This window comes from Musca domestica, unplaced genomic scaffold (assembly GCF_030504385.1).
Source record: "Musca domestica strain aabys unplaced genomic scaffold, Musca_domestica.polishedcontigs.V.1.1 181, whole genome shotgun sequence".
Classification (NCBI taxonomy): Eukaryota; Metazoa; Arthropoda; class Insecta; order Diptera; family Muscidae; genus Musca; species Musca domestica.
In genome coordinates this window covers 957,542-985,239 of record NW_026712240.1, presented here as the reverse complement: position 1 = coordinate 985,239, position 27,698 = coordinate 957,542, and the positions used below count along the sequence as shown (strand labels likewise).

Sequence of the window (27,698 nt, the reverse complement as noted above, 5' to 3'; positions counted from 1 at the left end):
CTAATAGGAACATAGCAACACTCGACCATGTTCCCCAAGACGCACGATATTATTCAACTGTACAGAGTACGCAGATATCATAGCGCACCGCCGTCGTTTTAAATACATCTGATAAGTTGCTGGCGTCGAAAAAATCGTTCCGCTTCGTTGTCTATTTCCAACGAGAATTTATTGGATATTATTTCTTTATATTTTGTTTGTAATATTTGAAATGTATTTTTTATTTAAAATATCTTATTAGCTAGCTATTAAGTACACAAAAATTAGTGCATACAAATTGAATGATATTGCCAAGGTGAAATCGAGGCATGCAATAAAACAATGATAATACATACTATGTGCAGATAGAAGCGTTCATTGCCAGAAGAATACATACGTCGCGAAGAAACATCATACAAGAAGGAAACTATAACTAAAAAATCAAAAAGTCTATTAAAATCTTCCAAATAATAACCAGCTGTAAGTTAATGAAAGTAATGACTTAAAAATTGCTTAAATTACTATTCAAGTGGGGGGTGTGAGCGAAAGCACCCTTGATTATTATTGCCATAATAAAATTGTTTTGCGAATTGTTTATATTAGTTTCTGATTAACTGTTATCGTTAATGATTAAATGCCTGGTGATGAAGAGATGTCTGTTTGTGTGCGTGTGTCTGTGTTCTTATTTTATTGAGCCTGAAATAAAATGTGTGTTTCTTTTTTTTTGTTCTTTAAACGACGTTTGCAGAAAATCATCCAATACGATTTGCCTTTGCATTAAATGTTGCATTTTTAATTGTCACACAACAAATAACACAAATAAAGCATTGTAATGTCTGCACGTTCTGCCAATACCGTTTTGCCGCCAGCAGCAGACAGTGACAATGCTCCACGGCCTCCACCTCGGCGGCGAGCAGCTTCTGTTGCAGGTCAACAAAGACGTTTTTCATCACAATCAAGTCAAGAGTTCAGTGGCAGTGGGCATACACCAAGACGATCTTTAGCAACAGTGGTAAGTACTGAGTAAAACAAAGAATTAATTTTCGTACATGTTTTTCTACCCCTTCCCCCAATTGTTTTCTTGATAATGTATGGGAGTGTGGCATTTAATTGTTGTTGCATTTAAGAAAACATCAAAAGAAGAAGATGCATTAAGCATAAACAATCAGCAGATGTCAAGTGTAGTGTAGTTGGGCTTTTTGTTTTCCTCTTTTGTTTTTGCCCAGTGACAGTCGTGAGAGTGTGTGCGTGTGCATGTTTCGTGTGTAGCAAAAACAGCTGTTCACTATTAGTACCCCCCAAACGAAAGCAATGAAAAAATTTAACAAGGGGGCATTATTTATTTTGGGTGGAAACCACCTAAGCAAGCACCACAATGCTCCCCCATTTCTTTCTCCGCAATAACAAAATAATCAGTGAGCGACGTAGTTTCCCTCATTCATACAATTAGAGAGCGAGCAACAGCTCACATGACAGATGACATTTGTGTAGTCATTTTTGTGGTCGTTTAGTTTAGTTAAGTTCACCGAGAGAGTAATAACGTCGTTTTTTGAACAAGTGCTGCTGTTCCTATCATTGCGCGAGTGTTTGTGAGTTTTGTCGGTCGAAATTAATAAAGAAAAAAAAAAAGAAAAGAAAAATTGTTACAAAAAATGTTAATAGTTTAATGGAGCCATTGAGGATTTGTTTAATGCCAACTTAAAATGATTTCACCATATTGCCCCTCCTAAACGTAATAAGAAAAGAATTTGATTAAACGGTTTTGTGCAAGCGAGAAATAAGTGGTATTATTTTGGCATGAATGCCTGAGTGAGTGTGTGTGCGAGTGCCATTTGTCAAAAGAAGTCGTCTCTGCTCTTGAAAGATTAATACGAAATAATTAAAAAGCGAAGGCAAACGAAATGTTTTATTAAATTTAATTTAAAGAAAAAGTCCCTTAGCTAGCCATTAAAAAATTAATTAAATTGTATATGTGTTTGTGTGGCTGTCGGCCGTTCGTCAAAAAAGAAGTGTGCAAATCGTATGGGATTTTTAACAGGAAAATTAGTCATCCAACTCGTATCTAATGAGGGATTTGTAAAAGAAGTAATGCCATCATCATCATTGTTGACACTGTGCAATGACAGCCCCCCCCCCACGGTGGAATATTAATTAAATTATGAAATTAATTTGGATAATAAAATCCAAAGTCCATGCCACCCCTCGACAGAGTTAAGAACTTGGTATCACCGCATAGGTGGAAATCGGAAATCTACAAATTAGTGGTCTAGAACTGTTGCTGGGAAAAAAATTGATCGATTGATTGATTGCTGGGTGGTGGTCGGTGGGCCATAAAACAAAGTCATCCCCAAAGTGTGTGCCTGATTAGAACCTACATTTTTACATTAACAAAAATATACAAACAAAAAAGAATTGACAAAAGTCATTAGCAAAGACGACTGAAAAATAACACATTCCAATGAGAGAGGGAGACTTTAAAATAATTTGTAGTTCCCCCCCTTTGTCCTACATTGCTTGGTCGTGTTGCTGTTGTTGATCATCGACGACAACGCATTGCCGCCTCTGCAAGCAGAATTAGCCACCGCCGCCATCGTGCCATATAAACCAGTTTTGTTATTCTCCCCACAAACAACAGGCGTTTACGGGAAGCTACATAGGCAGGCCAGGCCAGGCAGGCACTCAGTCAGTCAACCATCCAGCCAGCCAGCCAGCCCAGATTTTTGAAGTACCTACCTTCTACTACTACTTCTACTTACTACGTTCGTCGTCGTTGTCGGTTGTTGTATTACGTTTTATGAATGCGTTTTTATATTTTTTAATTCTTAATTCCGATAATAAAAAGAGAGCAACGACACACACACGGTCGGTACCATCATAAACCAGCAGAAGAAGGAGGTGGTATCCCTCCCCCTCTTCCACAAAAAAAGAGAACTAAGCAAACACAACAAAAGAGAGAGAGAGAGAGTGAGAGAAGAACGCCAACAAATTCACAACAAATACAAATTTTAAATTGGTTTTTTTTTACTATTGTTATTATTATTTTCAACAATCTAAGTTTCAAGGAAACTTATTTGCAAATTGACTGAACATGGCTGAAGCTTTAGCCGAAGGACAAGTTCATGGTTACAGTGATGTAAGTAAAACGATAACAACAACAAAATTCATTATCCTTGACCAACTTCATAATACATAGTACCTACTACCAACCTATATTGGCTATAGTATTTTTTTCATAGTTCGGAAGATACGAGTGGCAGGTTCATTAAAAATTAAAAATGAAAAAATGAGAAATGTCAACAACACCCGTCTGTCCAATCTCATTTCCATTGTCAGCCATATAGCTAGCTACTAGCCATCATCAACAGTGTCAACATTACCCCAGAGGTGATAGCTGATATTGGTATTTAATTACCCTGTTTGGTTGAAAATTGTTTTTCGTCGTTTCGTTTCTCTTCATGAACAATGGAATTAAACATGACCTTATACGGGTTGGAAGGAGGAGACATTTTTATGTCTGGAAATAAAAAACGCAGAAAATTGCATAGTAATTTTAAATTATTTCGATTGATGTCTAGTCTAGGCGATTTTGCGCTAGGGAATATTTGAATAGAAATCCAAGGAAGCCGCTTCTTTCTTCAGAATGAGTTGTGAGTGCTATATATTATTTCATCTTGAGGCTTGAGGATTTAAGCCCTATATCCGACCTAAAATTATGGATCTTATCACGTGAAACCTGAATGAAAATCCTGAATTTTATACGAATATTGAAGCAATTACTGTGCAAATATTTATGCAAATACTGCGTAGGTCATCCTTAGGCCTTTTAAAGTTCTAGGGAAGACTATCTTTAGATCTATAAACGAGCAAGTTATGCTCCTTTTTTTGCGATAATTAATACAGGGTGAGATAAAAAAACCTGCAACAAATTCAAAAGCCAATTTTTTTTTAAATTTTATTTAAAGAAAGCAAAAAATGTCGGAAAGAATATTAAACTTTAGAATTAGTTTAGATTTGTTCGAATTGGTCACCTTTGGCACGAATTATGGCCTTCAAACGGCCAATGAAACCGTCACACGCTGCCCGAATGTTGCTCTGCGGTATTTTGGCCCATTCCTGGTGAAGCGCTTGCTTGAGATTATTGACATTTTGGTATTTTTTAATGCCAACCTTGCTTTCCAAAATACTCCAGATAAATTAGTCTAAAGGATTGGAATCTTGAGATTTTGGTGGCCATTGTGCGCTGGAAATAAAGCTATGAACCTCATTTTATAACCATTCTTGGGTGGCGCGTGCGGAGTGCGGTGGTGCTGAGTCCTGTTGGAATGTCCAAGGTCTGCGGCCAAAATGTTTGAGTGCTCAAGGCTTTAATACACCCTTCAGAATATTTTCGCGATGATGCCACGGTCGATTAATACGAGCGGAGAGCGACCATCGGCTGTTTTTTGCGGCCCTCACCATCACCATGACCGGCGCTTGAGTTGTGGTGGCCAACCGAAGGTGCACATTTTCAGCTGACCTCTTTGGCAAGTAAACACGATCATTTTGTTTGTTTACTGCTGTATCGAAGAAAACCAAATTCGGCAGTTCACCACTTTCGGACAAGCGAATCAACTCTTTAGGTCTTTTGAGTCTATTTTCTTTCTGTTGCGGTGTAAGTTCTTGCAATTTTTGGAATTTTAATGGCTTTACCCTGAGCTCATTTTCCAATATTTGCCGAATGGAATATTGCAATATGTTCAGCTCACAAGCCATTTTTCGGCCATTGCGACACGGGTTTCGATCAAGTTGCTTCTTTACTTTTCGAGTCATTTCTGCTGATGTTGCTGCTTTCTTCCGTCCACTTCCTTGCCGTTGGGCTAAGCTACCAGTATCACGGTAACGAGCGATGGTACGAGACGCAAAAGATTTATTCACATTTAAATGCTGGAGTGCTCCGACGATAACCACTTGTGGTTTTTCAACCAAATATAAAGAAATCACACTATCACGCTTGAATTCCATCACGAATAACTTTTTTTCTGGAAAATTCTCAAGAAAATGCTATGTCACTGTCACTGGAATAAGTTTAACAGCTTTCGGACGAGTGGCTTAGAAATGCCAGCAGTCTGAAGTTGGTTGCAGTTTTTTCATCTTACCCTGTATTTCCAAAAGAGCTTCCTTGCAATCAAAAATGGCTCCCGTTTTAATGGTATTTAACGACATATATGATCATTGTCCTTGTTGGGAATCTCTGCCTGAAACACGCAACAACAACTCATCAGTATTTATATTTCTAATAGTGAAATAAGGACAGAATACGCCAGTACCGGTGCTATCATCCATCTTGAATTGGTTTGTGTAAATAGATAAACCTTCGAAAGGGATTCCGACCAACCCAAACGTCCCTATCAGGTCACTTCACAATTATGAAGTTGAAGTTAAATAATGGGGTCATTTATATTTATTTTCAATTAATACAGTTACCTAGCCCATAGCACGATGGACGGCTCCAAAAACTTCTATACATAAATTACTCTAAATCACTAATTTTATTACCTTAACCTAAGGTATTTGGAATTATTGGTATGTCTAGGATTTGTGCATAACCAAAATGCAAAAAAGCAATACTCCTGTATTCTCAGTAGCCTTAGAGCTCTCATTGCTGCTCACAGTGCTAGAAATGCCAGTTGCTGGAATTTAAGCATCATTCAATCGGACATTAAATAAGATGCATAATTTGTTTACAAAAATACATGCACAAATTACTCAAATTCTATGCAGATCCTTTTGAGTTTCCTTTTGAGTGCAAAAAATGCTAAAAGACATAATATGGAGCACCACAGTGTGACTTTTGCTTTTAAAAAATTACGGATGACCGACCCATTGCCACATCCACTTCAGCTACACAAAGATTTTCATTAGGTCTTCTTGATATTGTATTTTAACGTACTATTACAATTTTGTATTCATCAGAGATGCGACAGGAAATTACTTTTGGGAACTCTATCGTTGTCCATTCCCTTGTTAGCTATTAGTCGTTTAGATTACTTCAGCTCTTCACTTTTTCTAATATTTTCCTCGTTCCGCTCTGCTAATTTTATTTTTATACCCTTAGCCATATGGCTAGAGAGGGTATATATCATTTGATACGGCCAAAACGTGCCTCATCGAAATAACGGCTTTAGACCCTAGGTCTCTTTGGAGTGGATCTAGCGATGTCCGTCCGTCTGTCTGGCTATGGTGCACGATAACTTTCCAAGGGAGTATCGGATTTGGTCCAAATTTGGTACATCGTAATATTACTGTCAAACTTAGATCGACTTCGGAAACAAGTAATGTCGATCCACTCCTTCTGGTACCGCCCCTACAAAATGTCAACATTTTCAAAGAAAATAATATACTGCACAGAAAGAGAATGGATAATCCAGTTTTTCTTCCAACTATACAAATCGTAATATTTGCATCAGTGCTAGATCAGGGGCGAAAATGGAGAATATCGGTCGGCTCCATCAAGTACCTTCCCCACAAAGGGGAAACATTTTGAATAATTATAACTCTTATAAAATGTTATGTAAGTGTATGTTTGATTACACATATCACAATATTTTTATTAACCCAAGGTCTGGTATAAAGGTAGAATATATCGGTCCACTCCTTCTGATACCTCCCCAAAAGGGTCAAAATTTTGAGTATCCCTGAAGCTCATAAACACGGAATTAACATCCGATTCCATTCAGACTTGGTAAATCTCAATGTTTCCATCAACACAAGATCTGTTATAAAGATGGTAGAGATCGGACCATTTCTTCTGGTACCTCCCCCACAAAGGGTCAATGTTTTGAAAAAAAAAAAAAAAAACGATTATGAAATCCGAAATAAGCATCCGGTTCTCTTAAAATTACACCCATCACAGAATTTTTATTAACCCACGGTCTGGCGTGAAGATGGAATATATCGGTCGACTCCTTCTGGCCCCACAAGGGTCAACATTTTGAATATCCATGAAGCTCATACAACACGAAATTAACATCTGATTCCACTCAACACAAGAACTGTTATAAAGATGGTACAGATCGGACCGTTTCTTTCTTCCTCCACGTAGGGTTCAAGATTTTTGAAAAAAAAAAAAACAAAACGCTCAAAGAATGCGAGATAAGCATCCAACTCTCTTCAAATTTCACACTTCCAAATATTTTTGCTAACAAAAGATCTGTTGTGAAGATGATATATATCTGCCAACCCCTTCTGGTACCTCAGCCACAGAGGGTCACAATTTTAAATACTTATATATGTCATAATTTGCGAAACAAGTCGGCTATTCTTTACAACTTGGTATATCTAAACATTTCTCTTAACCAGAAGTCTTATATGAATATGAAATTTATCTAAATTTATGATTTCGCATAAAGTTGGTAATAAATGTTCAATTTCCTTAAATTTTTGCACATACCAATATTTTTATCTGTATTAGATGAAGTATGAAAATGGTATACTTCGATTTGCTATACTGTTACCACTCGCATGTTTCCACATTTTCCAAAAAAAAAAAAAAAAATGCACATATCTCATATAAAGTAAAAGGAAGTAGTCGATATAGTCCAAATCTGGCACGTTGTAATATTTTCATCAGTCTTAGGTCAGAAGCTAATTGGTCAATATTGTCCAACTGCTTGGGAACCTCCCCCATAAAGGGTGATCTGTCGGCAAGACCGAATGCTACTATTTCACCATAGTATGGAGGGTATATTAAGTTTGTCATTCCGTTTGTAACACCTTGAAATAAACATTTTAGACCCCACAAAGTATATGTATTCTTGATCAGCATAAAATTCTATGTCGATTTAGCGATGTTCTTCCGCCGATCCGTCTGTAGAAATAACTCTAGCTTCCGAACGAAATGAAGTATATTGATAAAATTTTACTCAAATATATATTTAGTCTGCAAGACTTTTGGTATAGAAAATGGCCCATGTACATCCACGTTTTGGCATAGCCCCCAAATAACGGTAACTCCCGATATTCAGTATTTTGATGACTTTAGCGACATTATTCACCGGAATGGTTTCAAATTTGGTATTTGAAGTTCGAAATGGATACTACAGCCTGAGACAAAAAATTGTCTGTACAGGTCCACGTCTTCGTATAGCCCCCATATAACGGTATCTCCCGATATTCGGTACTTTGTTGATTTTAGGGACACTATTCGCCGGAATTATTTCATATTTTATATTTGAAGTTCGTAATGGATACTACAGCCTATGACAGAAAATTGTCTGTGCAGGTCCACTTCTTCCTATAGCCCCCATATAACAGTACCTCCCGATATTTGGTATTTTGATGATTTTAGCTACATTATTCACCGGAATTGTTTTAAATTTGGTATTTGAAGTTCGTAATGGATACTGCAGCCTATGGCAGAAATCTGTCTTTGCATGTATACTTCTTCGTATAACCCCCATATAACTGTATCTCCCGATCTTCGGTATTTTGATGATTTTAGCTACATTATTCACCGGAATTGTTTCAAATTTGGTATTTGAAGTTCGTAATGGATACTGCAGCCTATGACAGAAAATTGTCTGTGCAGGTCCACGTTTTGGTATAGCCCCCATATAATGGTACCTTCTATACCATACGGTATTTTGATGAATTTAGCTACATTATTCTCCGATTTTTTTCAAGTTTCGCATTTGAATATTGTAATGGCTTATAACGTTATACCCATATATAACGGCTACATCCGATATTTTTAAGATTTTAACGGAATTTTTAGCGGATTTTATTTTTTTAAAATTGCCAAATTAGTTCCATATGGTGGAGGGTATTCAACTTAGAGCTTTTTTACTTGTTTCTTTTTTTAAATTTTGTTAATGCTGGCCCACAGCTCTTATCACTTTTGCCTTGGAATTTAGCATAAATAAATGTAAATTTCCATCATTTCAAATGTTACCAAAAGATATTGTTGTTCTGTTTACAAATCTTTAGGTTTTTGTTTGTTTACATCATTACAAAATCAAGATAAACTCCGAACACGACCACGTGTAAATGTGGCTTTTTCATATTCACCTAATAATAAATGCTATAATTGCTATTAGCAAATTAAGTAAACAAAAAAAGTTAATAAATTAATTGAAGCAACAAAACATAGGTATCTATACATTGTGTGTGTGTGTGTTTTTTTTTTTCACCAAATCATTTCACACTTTCGATATATCTGACGAGAACTATGTTATGGAAATGTTATTGATCTTTTGCGTGTAAAGGAAGCATCGGTGTTCTTTGTTAACTGCGGCAAACGAATTAAAAAACAAACAATTTTCAAGGTTGATTTGTTTATAATAAACAAAATATCTGATGGTAGCGAACTTTACAAGATCACATTTTGGGTGGGGATTGTGTATGGTTTTGGGTTTTTTGGCTTTTCAGTCAGATTTGAGCAGGGGAATAGAGAAAACCTAGCCGATTATATATGAAATTTAATTCTATTTGTATGCCTTCCATCGTTATTCTTTCTAATTAATATTAATTGGTTTTTTTCTTTTCAGAATGACACCACTGACACATGCCACTTACGTATAGTTATAATAAATGGACAGTCACTGGCCAAAAAGGATATATTTGGAGCAAGGTATTTATTGGAGATCACACAGAAAATATTTTCAATTAAACAACTCTAATGTTTTTTCGATTCTTCTGCTTTCCAGTGATCCCTATGTCAGAATAGATTTGAATACCATAAATGGAGACATTAACATAGATTCAGTTTTAACCAAAACTAAAAAGAAGGTAAGAAAGGTGAATATCATATTGGACCACTTTGTGTATTCTAACAAAAATTAATATCGTTTACATTGCACACATAGACTCTAAATCCAACATGGAATGAAGAATTTGTATTTCGGGTAGGTTGAAAATCTCCAATTTTTTCTTTAAGCCTTAATTATATATTCCATTTTTGTCCGTTTGCTTTCAGGTAAAACCCACAGAGCATAAGTTAGTTTTTCAAGTATTCGATGAAAATCGCCTAACAAGAGATGATTTTCTTGGCATGGTCGAACTTACATTGGTCAATCTGCCAACAGAACAAGAGGGTCGCACGATAGCACCCCAAAGTTATCCTTTGAGGCCTAGAAGGTCAGTAGGGTATGTTTATTTTGGATTTTTTATTATTTAATTTCTGTTGTTTTTTTTTCTTTTTTCCTATTGATTTGTTCCACTGTGAGCGAGTGTTGAAACAAAATCTATCTAAGCCAGTATTTCCAAAAATCAAAAAAAAAAATAATAAATAATTTTTTTATTCAAAACGGGTAGTATTTAGTTGAATTATGTGTTCGTGTTTTATTGGTTTGTCTCAAATCATCCTATCTTATCATTTCCTTCATTATGATTTTCCATCTAGTTTTATTGTTTAAAATGTGTATTTTGTTTTATTTGTTATAATTAATTTAATTAATGTCATAGTTGAACCTATTTGCCCTATGTCCGACGCTGAAATGTTGCAAAGGAAAAATGTGTTGTGCTCTAAACAACCTGAAAAAATTCCCAATGCAATATTTCCGTGTTTGACACTTGGGCAGGGAAATAAAATAATTGTCTGTTAGTTCCAAATGTTAAAACATAAAAAAAATAATCAATCAATCTTATCAACCCCCAAAACAAAAATTTTGAAAAACTATAGCGCCAAATCCCGCATCAAAGGAACCTTGGAAATCTATCATGCATTTATACATGAGCAAAGGGAAACGGTTGAACCGGATACCAGTACAGGTGAATGGGAACATGTGGAAAATGTTTCAATGACAGGAGCAGCACCGGCGGTAAGTATACGATTTTTGTTTTCATTTTTTTTAGTATTTTTTGTAAATAATGAAATTTTTGTTTCATTGTAGAATGCCTTTGTTGCTAACGGCGGCAGCCATCACGATCCATTGCCACCCGGCTGGGAGGAGAGACAAGATGCCAATGGTCGAACGTATTATGTAAATCACACCGCTCGTACAACACAATGGGAAAGGCCTACAACGTACGTATAATTTAAAATTAATTATTTCAGTTTAAAATACCCTCCAATAAGTGGTGTAAGGCTTTATGGACTTTAAAAATTGGGTGTAGTGCTACTTGTGGGGATCTAGATTAGGTTGCAAATTGAATTTTTGAAAAAAGAAGGATTGAGAAATTACATTTTGGAAGATTTTAGAATGTTAATGGATTCTGCGTCTGATAAACAGGTTAGAGTATCCATCTAATATACGATGTAGTATAGGCCAATTACAAAAGCAAACGTTGCGCGTCTCTTATTCCTCCTTACCCCTGTGAGAACTTCTGTATACTACAGTAGTCAATTCCATTTTCATCCCATTTCGAGGCCAGATCAGACCATACAGTGAGTGACCAGTGATCAAAACCACTGCAATCCATATCTCTAAATTACTTAGTGAGAATGGCGTTTTGCCATCCCTGCTCGGTCTTCTCGAGCTAACATTTTTAAACACCTAATACCCCAGTTGTGGATTTACAGCTTTCTGAATCCGCATACCGGTTTACTGAGATTCTTCACGAGCTGAATAGTTTAAACAAAGCTCTTATATCATTAAGAGCAAGGCTCCAATCCAGTATAACTTTAGAGTTTATAGTACAGGGTGAGATAAAAAAACTACAACAAAGTCAAGGGCCATAATTTTTACATTTTAATTTTAATATTTTGAATTTTTTTTTATTTTTTTTAAATGAAAGCAGAAAATGTGGGAAATAGCATCAAATTTTAGAATAAGTTTAGATTTGTTCGAATTGGTCACCTTTGACACGAATTATGGCCTTCAAACGGCCAATGAAACCGTCACACGCTGCCCGAATATTGCTCTGCGGTATTTTGGCCCATTCCCGGCGAAGCGCTTGCTTCAGGTGATCGACACTTTTGCATTTTTTAGTGCCAACCTAGCTTTCCAAAATAATCCAGACACAATAGTACAACGGATTGGTATCCGGAGATTTTGGTGGCCATTGTGCGCTGGAAATGAAGCGAGGAACCTCATTTTGTAACCCTTCTAGGGTGTCGCGTGCTGAGTGCGGTGGTGCTGAGTCCTGTTGGAATGTTCAAGGTCTGCGGTCAAAATGTTTAAGTGCCCAAGGCTTTAATACACCCTCCAGAATATTTTCGCGATAATATTCGGCATTTATTCTGATGCCACGGTCGATTAATACGAGCGGAGAGCGACCATCGGCTATTGTGGCGGCCCACACCATCACAATGGTCGGCAATTGAGTTCTGGTGGCCAACCGAAGGTGCACATTTTCAGCTGACTGACCTCTTTGGCAAGTAAACACCATCATTTTGGTTGTTTACAAACTGCTGGACAACGAATGTTTTCTCATCGGAGAAAATCAAATTCGGCAGTTCACCACTTTCGGCCAAGCGAAGTAACTCTTTTGAGTCTATTTTTTTTTCTGTTGCGGTGTAAGTTCTTGCACTTTTTGGAATTTCAATGGCTTTACACCGAGCTTATTTTTCAATATTTGCCGAATGCAATATTGCGATCTGTTCAGCTCACGAGCCATTTTCCGGGCACTGCGACGCGGGTTTCGATCAAGTCGCTTCTTTATTCTTCGAACCATTTCTGCTGATGTTGCTGTTTTCTTCCGTCCACTTCCTTAACGTGGGGATATGCTACCAATATCACGGTAGCGAGCGATGGTACGAGACACAAAAGATTTATTCTCATTTAAATGCAGGAGTACTCCACCCATCACGAATAACTTCTTTTCTGGAAATTTCTCACCGAAATGCCTTTGTACGCTGGTAAACAATATAATGATTTTATAATTTTAACAGCTGTTGGACGGTGGCTTAGAAATGACAGTAGCCTGAATTTGGTTGCAGTTTTTCATCTCACCCTGTATTTCCCTCTAACTTGATGTTGATGTAACATTGGTCTTTTTAGGTATAATTTTGGTTCATCCAATCCAATGTTTCGGCTCAAATAAAGTCTTCCCAGTTTGGGTCAAATCAAATATTGAAATTGGAGATAATCGGTAAAAAAATAAGATATATCTCCCATATATATCTTCGTCCGCTTTGCCTTTTATTAGGCACCAAACGTCAATGTCAGCCCGAATAGTATGGAATTTTGCACATACAACCAAATTAGGCCTGAAAATAAGTGTGCCAAATTTGATCGAAATCGGGTCAGATTAGCCATAGCTCCCATATATATTGTTCATCCGATTTGTTATTTTTGTCCTCCGCAGCCGTAATATGCAATCTGTAACCACAATATTTGGGGAAATATATCAAATGCAGCTCAGAAATACCTTTGCTACATTTTATCGAGATCGGTTCAGATTTGGATATAGCTCCCATATATAACTTCGTCCGATTTACCTTTTATTGTACACCAAACGTCTAATAGTTGCCCAAATGGGAATTTGGCACATGCGACCGCATTGAGTATAGAAGCTAGTATGCCAAAATTGGTGAAGATCGGTCCAAATATAGCTATAGCTCCCATATATATTGTTTATCCGATTTGTTGTATTTGTTACCCACAACCGTAGTATGTACTCCGAAACAACGATATTCAGGGGAATTTATCAAATACAGCTCAGAAATATCTTTGTCAAATTTTATCGAGATCGGTTCAGATTTGGATATACATAGCTCCCATATATATCTTTATCTGATTTCAAATTAATTTTGCACCAAATGGGCAATACAAGTTCGCATTTAAAAGATACAAATGCTTCGGCATATTTAGTCCTTTGAACTTTAAATTACAATTATAATCATAGCGTGTATGATTAAATTCTCCCATAAAATCTGTTAATTTTTATGTGGAGCTCTACTAAATTAGCAAAGTGGTGCAGGGTATCATAAAGTCGGCCCCGTCCGACTTTAGGAGTTTCTTTACTGGTTTCTAAGTCTATTTAGGTCCGAAGAAGTCTATTTTGGATTTTAAAACTCTTTTAAAATAACCTTATTTCTTTTCAGAATGAATACCAATCATGCTAATATAAATATGGAAGCAGCAGCTTCAGATTTCCAAAGACGATTTCACATTAGTGTGGATGATTCAGAGACAAATCGTTCAAATGTAAGTATATAAATTTAATAATATACAACTAAGGGAGAATGGTATTACAACACAGGTGATTAACAGGAAATACAGTATTTAAGAGGGAGAAATGAGTTCGTAGGTATTTGGATAAAATATGACTTATTTTTTTTACATTTCAAAACAGCGCATTTTTAAGCAGCAAATTATTTTATTTAACATTTATTTTGCAAATCAGTTCGGCAATAGCATCAATGTTAGCAATAGTAATGATTGTGCCAATACCCTAAATCAAGGCAGTATTTCCGATACAAGCGTTCGGCGTTTTAGTACTTATCTATGTAGTTCGTTGAGCACCGAAAGCAGTACGAGCAATGAGAGTGGTGGTAGTGATGCTGCAGCCAGTGGTGAAATCTGTTGCGAATGTGGTATGGTACATTATAGCTCTGATGATGATGGCTTGGATTCGGATAATAATAATGGTGATAAGAGGACAAATGCACTAATGACATGCCATGGTGGCCATCAACAACATTCGTCGTCGTCATCGTCGTCGCATCATCGCAATCGTAGAGCATCACATAGCGATATACTCGACAAAAATTTACATCTGGATCGTATCTTTGTATGTGTGGAAGTTTCTCATTTTTTTCTCTCTCTCGGTGTTATTATGACATTTTATTCACTCTACTGTACTGCTCGGCTAATAGATATTTTCCTTGTTTTTCTGTATTGCTAAGTTTTCCCCCATGCCTCTGAAATATGTAATTGATGCTGTGAACATTTCCATTTTATATAGGATACATTAAGCCTGGCTAGTAGTACCGAAGAGAATACCGCAACAACAACAAATAGTATTACACCATTAAGATCTGCCAACACCAATGAATCCTCCTCCTCCTCCACCTGTCCCATCCATCAAAATAATAATAATAATGATGGTAACAATAATGCTGATGATGATGAAAATGACAATGATGCTGTCATTGATCCCACGACGGAAGATCATCGTATCAGGTTGTTGAGCACCCATATTTACACTATTCACATGCAAATTATTCACAACATTAAGAAGTCAATTTTTATAATTAGTTCTAATTTCAATGAAAATTTTACTTACGGTTTTTATATCCTCCACCATGGATAAGAATTGGAATTTAACCACTGCTAGATCACATGTAAAGAACTCTATCGGCAAACTTTCCTTGGGCTCCAAAGCGGTCTAAGTTGAATATTTTTAGAAGATATTAGAAAAATTATTATTTTGTAGATCAGAAAAGAAACACTTTTTGGATACTTTCCAGCCCACTAAGAGAGTCTTACCTGTTCCTTAAAGTGTGGTCAATTATATTTTTATACCCTCAGCCATATGGCTAGAGAGAGGGTACATATCAGTTGATAAGTGCCTCATTGAAATAACGGCTTTAGACAGCTAGGTCTCTTTGGACCAAATCCGTTTCAGGACATTTCAGGACTTTGGAGTCGATCTAGGGATGTCCGTCCGTCTGTCTGGCTGGCTGGCGGGTGGGCACAATAACTCCCGAAGGGAGTATCCCATTTGATTCAAACTTGGTACATAGTTATATTATTGTCAAACTTAGATCGAGTTCAGATATGGGCAATATGGGTCCACTCCTTTTGGTACCTCCTCCACAAAATGTCAATATTTTCAAAGAAAATAATTTATTGCACAGAAAGAGAAAGGATAATCCGATTTTGCTCCAACTTTGGGTATCCTAATATTTGCATCAGTGCTAGGTCAGGTGCGAAAATAGACAATATCGGTCCACTCCATTAAGTACCTCTCCCACAAAGGGTCAAAATTTTGAATAATTATAACTCTTATAAAATGTGATGTAAGTGACCGATTGTCTTCAAATTACACACATAACAATATTTTCACTAACCCAAGGTCTGTTGTGACGATGGAGTACATCGGTCTACTTCTACTGGTACCTCCCCCACAAAGGGTCAAAATTTTGAATCTTCATGAAGCTCATAAAACACGAAATTAACACCCGATTCCATTCAGACTTGGCATATTTCAATATTATTGTCAGCAAAAAATCTGTTGTAAAGATGGTAGATATCGGACCATTCCTTCTGGTACCTCCCTTACAAAGGGTCAAAGATATGAATAACAAAAACGATCACAAAATCTGAAATAGCATCTGGATATCTACAAATTGCGTACAGCACAATATTTTTATTAACTGAAGGTCTGGTGTGAAGATGGAATATATCGGTCTACTTCTTCTGGTACCTCCCCCACAAAGGGTCAAAATTTCGAATCTTCTGGAAGCTCATAAAACACGAAATGAACATTCGATTCCATTCAGACTTGACACATCTCAATATTTCTATTACTATAAGATCTTTTTAAATACGGTAGACATTGGACCATTCCTTCTGGGACCTTCCTAACAAAGGGTCAACATTTTGAACGCTCATGAAGATCATAAAACACGAAATTAACATCCGATTCCATGCAGACTTGGCACATCTCAATATTTTTATCAGCCCAAGATCTGTTGTAAAGATGGTGGAGATCGCACCATTTCTTCTGGTACCTTCCCCACATAGGGTTCAAGATTTTGAAGAACAAAACGCTCAAAAAACGCGAAATAAGCATCCAAATCTATCCATCCATCTCCTCAAATTTCCCACACGCAAATATTTTTGCTAACATAAAATCTGTTGTGAAGATGATATATATCTGCGAACCCCTTCTTGTACCTCACCCACAAAGCGTTACAATTTCCCATACTTATATCTGTCATAACTTGTGAAACAAGTCGGCGATCCTTTCTTTTAACCAGAAATTTGATATGAATGTGTAATTTATCGGAATTTTTGATTTTGCATAAAATTGGATATAAATGTTCGATTTCCATCAATTTTTGCACATATCAATATTTTTATCTGTTTCTGATGAAGTATGAAAATGGAATACTTCGGTCTGCTATATCTGTTACCTATCGCACATATCCACATTTTTCCAAAATTTGCACATATCTCATAAAAAGTAAATAGGAATTAGTCGATATAGTCCAAATCTGGCACGTTGTAATATTTATATCAGACTTAGGTCAGATACGAATTGATCAATTTTGGACAATTGCTTCGGAACCTCCCCCATAAAAAGTCAACAGTTTGAATAATCATAAGTCAAGGCTGGGGGTATACATCTTTCGGCAAAACCGACTGATACTAGTTTACTTGTTTTGTACCATGAGTGGAGGCTATAATTTAATGCCGTTTTTTATGTTGTTTTTCCATGACTTTGTTGTGAATAGTCGATCTTAAGAAATTTTATTTTTATTTTAAATTTCTGTTTAATAACTGAGAGTGGTAACTGAATTTCAATAGATATTTATACAATTCCCTGCGACATCCGACAAGCCGTCTTGAAATTTCGGCAACATCTTTACAGAATGATTTAAGGCCTGTGCGTCAAATAAACGATCCCGATTATATAATAGAGCGGATAAGGTTGGTTGGATTCTATGAATCAATATCGAAGAACACAAACTTTTCTCTCATGGCATTTTTTCGCATAAATGAATTTTTCGAAATTTTCAAAATGCACTTTAAATATTTTATAAACTTGCACAACAATAACGTATCACTCGATTTGGAACAACTGATTGTGAATAGCTTTTATGTGAATAGTGTAATTTGGGAGATTTTTTTTTCACCAAAATTAACACCGATAGTTTTAAATAAATTTTTGCTTTAATTAGATTTCCAAACGGCCAACCCTTATCTCGACAGGCATTGGAAAATTTACGCAATCGCAATAATTCGTCAGGACAAACATTTAGAGAGTCATCGGTTTGTAAAATTTTTATTTTATTTTATTTTTTGTGAAATATTTTCCATTGAACTCACCTTAAAAACCAAATCGCCACTAATGAAAACAAACTCTGTTCTCCGTTGTCTCATTGTCTTTTTTTATTTTGATTTTCAAAAGAAATGTGTTCTCGTCGTATTTTTTTCATACTTGTTTGTCAATACTAAAATGTCCTTTGCGGTTAATACTATTAATACTATAAGATGTTTGGAATTTTAAGACCATGGATTTCATAGAGGGAGCCTAAGCACAGTATGACTTAGAGACTAAGGAAGTGAGAATTTAAATATTTTGCAATTGTAATTTAAGAAGTGCTTCAGCCAGACCTATTTCATAGCAAAGGCCGTAGGTTTTAAGGAAAAGGAGTTTGTGTCTTCTTTTAAAAAATCTAGAGCCTCACCTTTACTGAGCCCATATACTAGTGCATGTGTCAGTGGTGGTAATTCTGGAGTAAGGGAGGGACAAAGTTCTGTGTCCAAAGATTTCTGTATTTCAATCCCTGACTGCACTTTTTATTAACCAATCAGTTTTAAAAACCCCAGCTCCTACACCCTTTTTCCCATCATGGATCTATCTGATCAATTTTGTGATAGAAGTCTTCAATTGTGAAAGGGTTTCCTAAAAATATATCGACCTCAGTCAAATTAGGAACAATTCTCTCAGTCTCACAGTCTCTAATGAAATAATGTTATGCTATAAGAATCCAGTGCTCAGATAGGCTCGCGACTGAAACCACCTCTCCATTTTTATTTGATTGCTCCCATATATATAAATTTGATATAACTCCCATATATATCTTCGACCGATTTGCCTTTTATTGTGCACCAAACGTGTAATATTAGCCCAAATGGTATGGAATTTGGCACTTACGACCAGAATGAGTCTAGAAACTACTATGTGAAATTTGGTGAAGTTCGGTTCAGATATTGCTATGGCTCCCATACATATTTTTTATCCGATTTGTTATATTTGTTCTCCACAGCCGTAATACGCACTCCGTAGCTCCAGCTCAGAAATACTTTTGCCAAATTTTATCGAGATCGGTTCAGTTTTGGATATAGCTCCGATATATATCTTTATCCGATTTCAAGTTAATTGGACACCAAATGGGTAATAAAAGCCCGAATTGAATAGACACATGTCTCGACGAACTTAGTCCTTTGGACTTTAAGTTAAGACTATAATTATAGTTGCTACGTTTTTATTCTCACCAATTCCCCATAAAAACTTATGTATGTTATGTAGCCGATTTTTTCTGCTCCGAGGAGGGCTCCCGCTCATATTAGAGCTAATTTCACTCTTTACTTGAATTTGAGCGATCAGATACCACAATAAGGCCAAATTTCTCAGATAATGTATCGGAACTAGCGAATAAACGTGATGAATTTCCCCGGTTTAAGCCTATTGACCTCAAAGTCAGGGATCTGACATTGTTGGAGCTCAACACATTGATAGAGGAGCATGAGCGGAAAATGTCGATAGCCCAACTGAGTGGTTGGTAACTGATATGAGTAAATCGTTTACAACAAATACATAGCGAATGCTGGGAAAAATAATGACAGGACCTCAGCCACGTATAACAGCGAACCGTAAGTGATCTTAGATGATTCGCGGACGGTATGTTGTGCACCTTAGAGCGATAGGGCGTTGGGAAAAAGGGAGTGCATGGTCGAGTGTCGAGTTACGTCAGCATAATCATATGCTTTCGTTGCAGTAACTGCTTGGGTGTTACCGTGGAAGTAATCATAGCCATTATATGGTGGACAGAACAACCCAGGCGTGTTAGGAAGGACCTACATGATCCAGAGAGAGGTGCAACGGCACAAGAGAGAGCCTCTAGATCAGGAAGCCTATTAATAGCATTAATACTGTTGCAGTCGCTGATTAAGTTAATCATTGCAGCAGAAGAACGTTGATAATGATTGAAATTCATACTGATGCAGTCGCTGATGTAGTTAACCATTATAGTATGAATGCAATACTTGGGGGCTATTAAAAAACTTGGACCTATATTGACAAGGTCTGGTGTGAAGATGGAATATATCGATCCACTCCTTCTGGTACCTCCCCCACAAAGAGTTAAAATTTTGAATATTCATGAATCTCATAAAACACGAAATTAACATCCGATTCCATTCAGACTTGGCATATCTCAATATTTTTTTATCAAAGCAAGATCTGTTAAAACGATGGTAGAGATCAGACCTTTCTTTATGGTACCTTCCACAAAACCATCGTAAAATCCGAAATAAGTATACGTTTCTCTTCCAATTACACACATCACAATATTTTTGTTAACCCACTCCTTTTGGTACTCCACCACAAAGGGTCAACATTTTGAGTAACCATGAAGTTAATAAAACACGAAATTAACATCCGATTCCATTCAGACATGTTGCATCTCAATGTTTCCATCCATACAAGATCTGCTATAAAGATCGGACCATTTCTTCTGGCACCTCCCCCACATAGGGTTCAAGATTTATAAAAAACAAAACGCTCAAAGAAAGCGAGATAAGCATCCAACTCTCTTCAAATTTCACACATCGAAATATTTTTGCTAACACAGAATCTGTTGTGGAGATGATATATATCTGCCAATCCCTTTTGGCACCCTCACCCACAAAGGGTCACAATTTGAAATACTTATATCTATCATAACTTACGAAACAAGTCGACGATTCTTTACACATTGCTATATCTAAATATTTCTCTTAACCAGAAATCTGATATGAATATGTTATTTATCGGAATTTTTGATTTTGCATAAAATTGGATATAAATGTTCGATTTGCTTCGAATTTAGCGCATACCAATATTTTTTATCTGTATTAGATGAATACTCCGGTCCGCTATATCTATATACCTCACGCATATTTCCAAAAATTTGCTCATATCTCATATAAAGTAAGTAGGAATTAGTCGATATAGTACAAATGTGGCACGTTGTAATATTTTTATCAGTCTTAGATCAGTTACGAATTGATCAATATTGGCCAACTGCTTCAAAACCGATCCCATAAAGGGTCAACAATTTGAATAATCATAACTCAGGGCTGGGGTATTAGATGAATACTTCGGTCCGCTATATCTATTACCTCACCAAAATTTCCACATTTTCAAAGATTTGCACATATCTCATATAAAGTAGATAGGAAGTAGTCGATATAGTCCAAATCTGGCACGTTGTAATATTTTTATCAGTCAGATACGAATTAGTCAATATTGTCCAACTTCTTCACAACCTTCCCCCTAAAGGGTCAACAATTTGAATAATCATAACTCAAGGCTGGAGGTATAAATCTGTCGGCAAAACCGGATACTAATAAACCGGACCTGATACTAATTTAATTGTTTTATAAATATTTATAAAAATTCCTCGTCATTTGCTATTTTGAAAAAATTCCATTTTGATTACCAATTACTCCATTCCAAAGTCATAAGATACCATTTAAAATCCCAGTTCGTCATCCTCAAAAACATACATTTTTAATTTTCATTAATTTCTTTTTTGAAATCAATAACAATTTGGAAATGAATTCATTTTGATCTGTCGTCGAAAAACAGATGTTAAATATGGGTGTTTCCACTTTGTCACAATAACATTTTGCACTCTTTAACAAATTTCGGAAATTGTTGCACACATATCGCTCCCTTTCATCAGATCTCAAGTAGAAGTAGAAAATTCGCTATGTTATTCTTTCATTGTTAGAGAAAACCTGGTATATTTGCATTTGATTAAAAAATGTTCCTAATGTACTGTGTGTGTGTGTCTGTCGTCTGTTATTGAACCAACGAGGAGATCATATGGTGGAAAACCTTCGAAATCCATCCCAGTAGAAAATGTAATGATGTCGAGCTTTTTTGTATCATTATTCTAATGGTTTGTAGTTTTGAATAACGTCCATCGAAGAGATCTACTTTTGTTTTGTCTACCGTGTTTTGAAACGTGATGAAGCTAGTTACTAAAATATCGCTACTGAGTATTGCTTAAAATGTTTTCAATATTTTCTAATATTTTGTTAATAAAACAAATCCTTTCTAATATTCCCAGCAGAATGAAGATGGTGATCAAACAGATAGCGGAAATCGTTCACAGACGTCGGCATCATCGACACGACGGAATTCGGTGGAGGATAATAATGCAGCTACAACAGAACCGGTAAGAGCTCTAAGCAATCCATTTTTAACAATAAAACAAAATAATTTCAATTTCCCCTTTCCCTTTGCCAGGCTGCTGCCAACACAGACGAGGAGCCCCTACCGCCACGATGGTCCATGCAGGTGGCGCCCAATGGTCGTACCTTCTTCATAGATCATGCCTCGAGGCGTACAACATGGATAGATCCACGTAATGGCCGGGCCAGTCCAATGCCAAATCAAACCCGGCGTGTTGAGGATGATTTGGGACCATTACCCGAGGGCTGGGAGGAGCGTGTACACACAGATGGTCGTGTATTTTACATTGATCATAGTAGGTTTTACAGATTGACTAATACATTGAATTTTTATTTAAAAAAAAAATATTTCCCATTTTGCAGATACACGAACAACCCAGTGGGAAGATCCACGCCTATCAAATCCCAATATTGCTGGACAAGCTGTACCCTATTCAAGGGATTACAAACAGAAATACGAATACTTTAAGAATCATCTTAGGAAGCCTGTAAGTACTGAATTATTTGTTATGGAGTTATTCATTTAATGTACCCACATTGTTTTTTTTTTTTTATTTTCCAGACCAATGTACCCAACAAATTTGAAATTCGTGTTCGCCGTACATCAATATTAGAAGATTCTTATAGAATTATCAGCCAAGTAACCAAAACGGATTTATTAAAAACCAAATTATGGGTAGAATTCGAGGGAGAAACGGGTTTGGGTAAGTGGCCAAAAAATCGTATTCAAAAAGATCTTCATTGTATTCAGGGACTCTCGAAGGGTTTGCTTCCAGAGGAACTTATTTAGGGAAGTTGTCTATACATGAGGCCTTTTTTAATACGTCTGACCATAGAAGTTTTTTAATAGGCCTTTTCACGAGGTTTTTATATTCAAAAAGTCATTTAAAATAGTCTTCAACACATAGATACGCTTTAGATGGTATTTTATAGAATATGAAGACCTCTAGACAGTCTTGCATCATTGGAAGGAATTCCTCTACCCATAGGAGACCTTTTAAAAGGTCTTCTATTCAAAATGTAGTTAACAAAGCCTTCAACGCATTCGAAGTTCTTTTGAAGAATATAGGAGACCGTTGCACAGTCTTACATCCTTAAAAGACAGTTTATCATTATAAGTCCTTCACGTGGCCTTTAATCCATAGAATACCTTTAGTTAGTCTTGTACACATTGATGTTTTTTAGAAGGTCTTCCATCCATAGAACCTTTAGACAATCTTACACCCTTGGAAGAACTTTCGAAGATCGTTTATCCGTAGAAGATATTTTTGGTGACATTTGGAAGGTATACTATTCATAAAATATCTTTAGAAGGTCTTCTATTTATAGAGGATTGTTAGAATGTCTTCTATCGATAGAAAACCTCTAGAATGCCTGTCATGCTTGACAGAACTATTGAAGGTATTTTATTAGTAGAGGACTTTTCGAAGGTCGATAGACGACATTTTAAATGTCCTTTTGAAAGTTTACTTTTCATAGAAAACCTTTTGAAGATCTTCTGGCCATGGAAGCATTTTATCCTTAGAACCCATTTTTCAAGCACTCAGTCCATAGAGAGACTTATGAAGGTCTTCTATTCATAGAATAGCTTGGAATTTCTTCTATCTGAAGAATACCTTTGGAAGGTCTTCTGTCCATTGAGAGCTTTATGAAGGCCTTTTATCGTTAAACGGCCTTTTAAAGGTTTCCTCTACTAGAAGACTTTTTCATTATTCTAGAAGACCTGTTTATACCCTCCACCATTAATTATATCGAGGGTATATTAGCTTTGTCATTCCTTTTGTAAATCCTCGAAATATTTATGATAGACCCCACAAAGTATATATTCTGGATCAGCGTAAAATCCTAAAAAGATTTAACGATGTCCGCCCGTCTTTGGAAATCCTCTAGCTTCCGAACGAAATGAAGTAGATTGATAAAATTTTACTCAAATGTATATTATGTCTGCGGGACTTTTGGTATAGAAAATGGGCCATAAATGTCCACATTTTGGAGTAGCCACAATATATGGTACCTCACTATTTTCGGTATTTTGGTGATTCAAGCTACATTATTCACCAGAAATGTTTCAAATTTGTTATTTGAAGTTCGTAACGGATACAACAGCATAAGACAATAAATTGTCTGTGCAGGTCCACGTCTTCGTATAGCCCCCATATAACGGTACCTCCCGATATTCGGTATTCTGATGATTTTAGAGATATTATTCACCGGAATGGTTTCAAATTCGGTATTTAAAGTTCATAATAGATACTACAGTCTATGACAAAAAATTGTCTCGGCAGGTCCACGTTTTGGTATAGTTCCATATAATGGTACCTGTATTCGGTATTTTGATGATTTTAGCTACATTATTCACCGGATTTCTTTTTAAGTTTCGTGTTTGAATATAGTAAAGCTTTATGAAAAAATTTGCCTGTGAAGGTCCACGTCGTCGTACATTCGGTATTTTTAAGATCTTAACAGAATTTTTAACGGATTTTATTTTTTTTTGAAAATAGCTAAATTCATTCCAAGTGGTGGAGGGTATTCAAAGTACGGCACGGTCGAATTTACAGCTTATTTAGTTTTTACAGTTTTCAATCCGTAGAAGGTTTTTTGAAAATATTATATCCATAGAACCCCCATTGAAAAGTCCACTATACGTAGATGAATGTTTTATGTTAATAGAAGGTCTTATAAATGTCCATAGAGGACTTAATAAAAGTCTTCTATCCGTATTAGACCTGATGGTCATCTGTCTGTATAGGACCTTTTGAAGGTAATATATCCTTAGAAAACCTTTTCAAGGTATTTTATGCATAGAAGACGTTTGAAGATATTCTATCCACAGAAGAACTTCTTTTATACTTTGAAGACCGTTCGATGCAAACATTTTTGTAGGTCTCCTACCCTTAGATGGCTTTATGAAGTCTGTAATTGTTCGTCTTTTATCTTAGAAGACCTTTTGATGACTTCTATCCAGGAAGATCTTAGAAAGTGAAAGTCTCCTGTCCACAGAATGCCTTTTGAGCATTCCTACCATAGAAGACTTTTTGAAGGTCTCCTATCCTAGAAGACCTTTTGAAGCTCTCCTTCCTATAATAGCCCCTATCAAGGGCTTTAATCCATGAAGATCTTTTGAAGGTAATTTATCTTATTCTACATCTTTTGAAGGTATCCTACCCTATGAAGGACTTCTATCCATCAAGAACTTTTGAAGTTCTCCTTCCTATGAGGGCCCCATCAAGGGTTTTCGTCCATGAATATCTTACGATATTTACGATATTTTATCATTTGAATTCATTTTAAAGTTCTCCTATCTTAGATTTACCTTCAAACAATCTCATAAAAGGCCCTATGAAGGACTTCTATCCATAAAGACCTTTTCTCTAAAGCCCCTTTCCTATGAAGCCCCTTATCATGGGTATCCATCCTATTAAAGCCCATATCAAGGGCTTTTATTCACGAGTATCTTTTTACGAACTTTAATCATTGGAAGACCTTTTAAAGGTCTTCTATGCATAGAAGAAGAAGGTCTTCTATCCAATTCTTTTGAAGGTTTCCTATCTAAGAAAGATGGATTCATAAGGGTCTTTTGACTGTCTGCGACGTAGACCTCTAGACACTCTCCAAATATTAAAGATCCCTAAAAAGGCGTTTCGCTATTGTCTTCCATGTACAAAAGACCTTTTGGTGTTCTTCCTTGTTTCGTTATTTTCTCCCCCGAATTTTTGAAATTTTTGAAGCATACTTTTAGGGTTTTTTCTAATGAAGTTTTTTTTAATCTTTACAGATTATGGTGGTTTAGCCAGAGAATGGTTCTATTTGTTATCCAAAGAAATGTTCAATCCCTACTATGGCCTATTTGAGTATTCAGCCATGGATAATTATACTTTACAAATCAACAATGGCAGTGGTCTGTGCAATGAGGATCATTTACACTATTTCAAGTGAGTTCTTGGAAATTCTTTTAATTTTGGAAGACATTTGATTTCCTTTTTTTCTTCCTTTTCTTAATAGATTCATTGGTCGCATTGCCGGCATGGCTGTCTATCATGGTAAACTACTGGATGCCTTCTTTATACGTCCCTTCTACAAAATGATGTTGGAGAAACCCATCGATCTCAAGGACATGGAATCAGTAGATACTGAATATTACAATTCATTGGTGTGGATCAAGGAGAACGATCCCCGGCAACTGGAGTTGACCTTCTGTGTGGATGAGGACACGTTTGGACAAAAGAGTCAACATGAATTGAAACCGGGCGGTGCCAATATTGAGGTGACCGATGAAAATAAGGATGAATACATAAAACTGGTGATCGAGTGGCGTTTTGTGGCCCGTGTCAAAGAACAAATGACTGCGTTTTTACAAGGTTTTGGTTCAATAATTCCCTTGAATTTAATTAAAATCTTCGATGAACATGAGTTGGAGCTGTTGATGTGTGGCATACAAAATATCGATGTGAAGGATTGGAGAGAGAATACCCTCTACAAGGGTGACTATCATCAGAATCATATTATTATTCAATGGTTTTGGCGTGCCGTCCTTTCGTTCCCCAATGAAATGCGTTCACGTTTGCTGCAATTTGTTACGGGTACATCACGTGTCCCCATGAATGGTTTCAAGGAATTGTACGGCTCAAATGGTCCACAAATGTTTACCATTGAGAAATGGGGCACCCCCAACAATTATCCTCGGGCGCATACATGGTAAGGAGGAAATTTAATACAGTTTTGGGTTTTATTTCAATTATTTGTTGTTTTTTTAATTACAGCTTCAATCGCCTGGATTTACCACCCTATGAGGGCTATTTACAATTGAAGGATAAACTAATCAAAGCCATCGAAGGCAGCCAGGGCTTTGCCGGTGTCGATTAAAAAAAAAAAACAAAACCAAACAACAATAACAATACGTTTCTATGCGTTTTTGGTGTTCACACAATCAAAAGAGAAAATGAAAGAAAAACTAAAGAAAACAAATGAAAAAAGTGATGGTGTCGCTCCTATGGTGGACCACATAGCGACAATCATTATTCCTATATATATTTATATAAATAAAACAAATCAAGGCAATTCTTGCAAAAAATAAAAACAAAAACTTAACAACGCCAATGCCCATAAATGTTGCAGTCTACGAATGTTTCTTTCGGAAAATAAAAAACCATCATCATACAACGAAGACTAAATGAAATAACACAATAGACGCGTAATTAAGTCGTGGCCTTTTTCCAAAAAACAAAAACAAAAACTAAAAACTAAAACAAAAAGCAAACAAACCATCAAAATTGTACTTATTTATTTGCCTGTTTCCCCTTTCTTGTTTTATTTTCCTTTTGTATAATCATTATTTTTAATAATATGTTTATAATTACAAACAAACAAACAAACAAAAAACATACAAATAAATGCAGACGCAATAACTATAGAGAAATAAATTATTTGACAATTTCAAACAAACTATAACTAAAATTAAAATATGTGCGTTTTTAATTACAGGGAATATTAAAATATTTCAAGAGGCTAAACTAGTTTTAAGGGAAGAACCACGATCCCCCAAGAAAGGCACGTACAGGGCGAGATAAAAAACGACATCAAAATCAAACGCCATAATTTTTGCTTTTTTTTAAATTTTATCGAATGAAAGCAAAATATGTCGGAAATAGCATCAAATTTTTC

The 27,698-nt window shown here is 36.1% G+C and overlaps 1 protein-coding gene across 13 annotated transcripts; it reads left to right on the top strand.

The window, feature by feature from the left end:
* The first annotated feature begins 127 nt into the window (after nucleotides 1–127).
* On the top strand, nucleotides 128–27,497 carry LOC101897810 (E3 ubiquitin-protein ligase Nedd-4). Of its 13 annotated transcripts, none has more exons than XM_059121041.1 (19): nucleotides 128–459; nucleotides 728–991; nucleotides 9,504–9,586; nucleotides 9,663–9,744; nucleotides 9,822–9,860; nucleotides 9,932–10,092; nucleotides 10,637–10,775; nucleotides 10,848–10,981; nucleotides 13,943–14,045; nucleotides 14,806–15,023; nucleotides 17,376–17,498; nucleotides 17,750–17,840; nucleotides 21,914–22,021; nucleotides 22,093–22,333; nucleotides 22,401–22,525; nucleotides 22,600–22,741; nucleotides 25,813–25,969; nucleotides 26,040–26,732; nucleotides 26,798–27,497. In XM_059121041.1, the coding sequence occupies exons 2-19, from the start codon at nucleotides 812–814 to the stop codon at nucleotides 26,898–26,900; spliced, it is 2,922 nt and encodes a 973-aa protein (XP_058977024.1). In that variant the 5' UTR covers nucleotides 128–459; nucleotides 728–811; the 3' UTR covers nucleotides 26,901–27,497. The 13 variants fall into 13 exon arrangements, with proteins under 13 accessions (XP_058977024.1, XP_058977023.1, XP_058977020.1 ...); XM_059121040.1 differs by having other exon boundaries at nucleotides 9,663–9,753; XM_059121037.1 differs by having other exon boundaries at nucleotides 129–459; nucleotides 9,663–9,753; nucleotides 9,932–10,101.
* The last annotated feature ends 201 nt before the right edge of the window (nucleotides 27,498–27,698 follow it).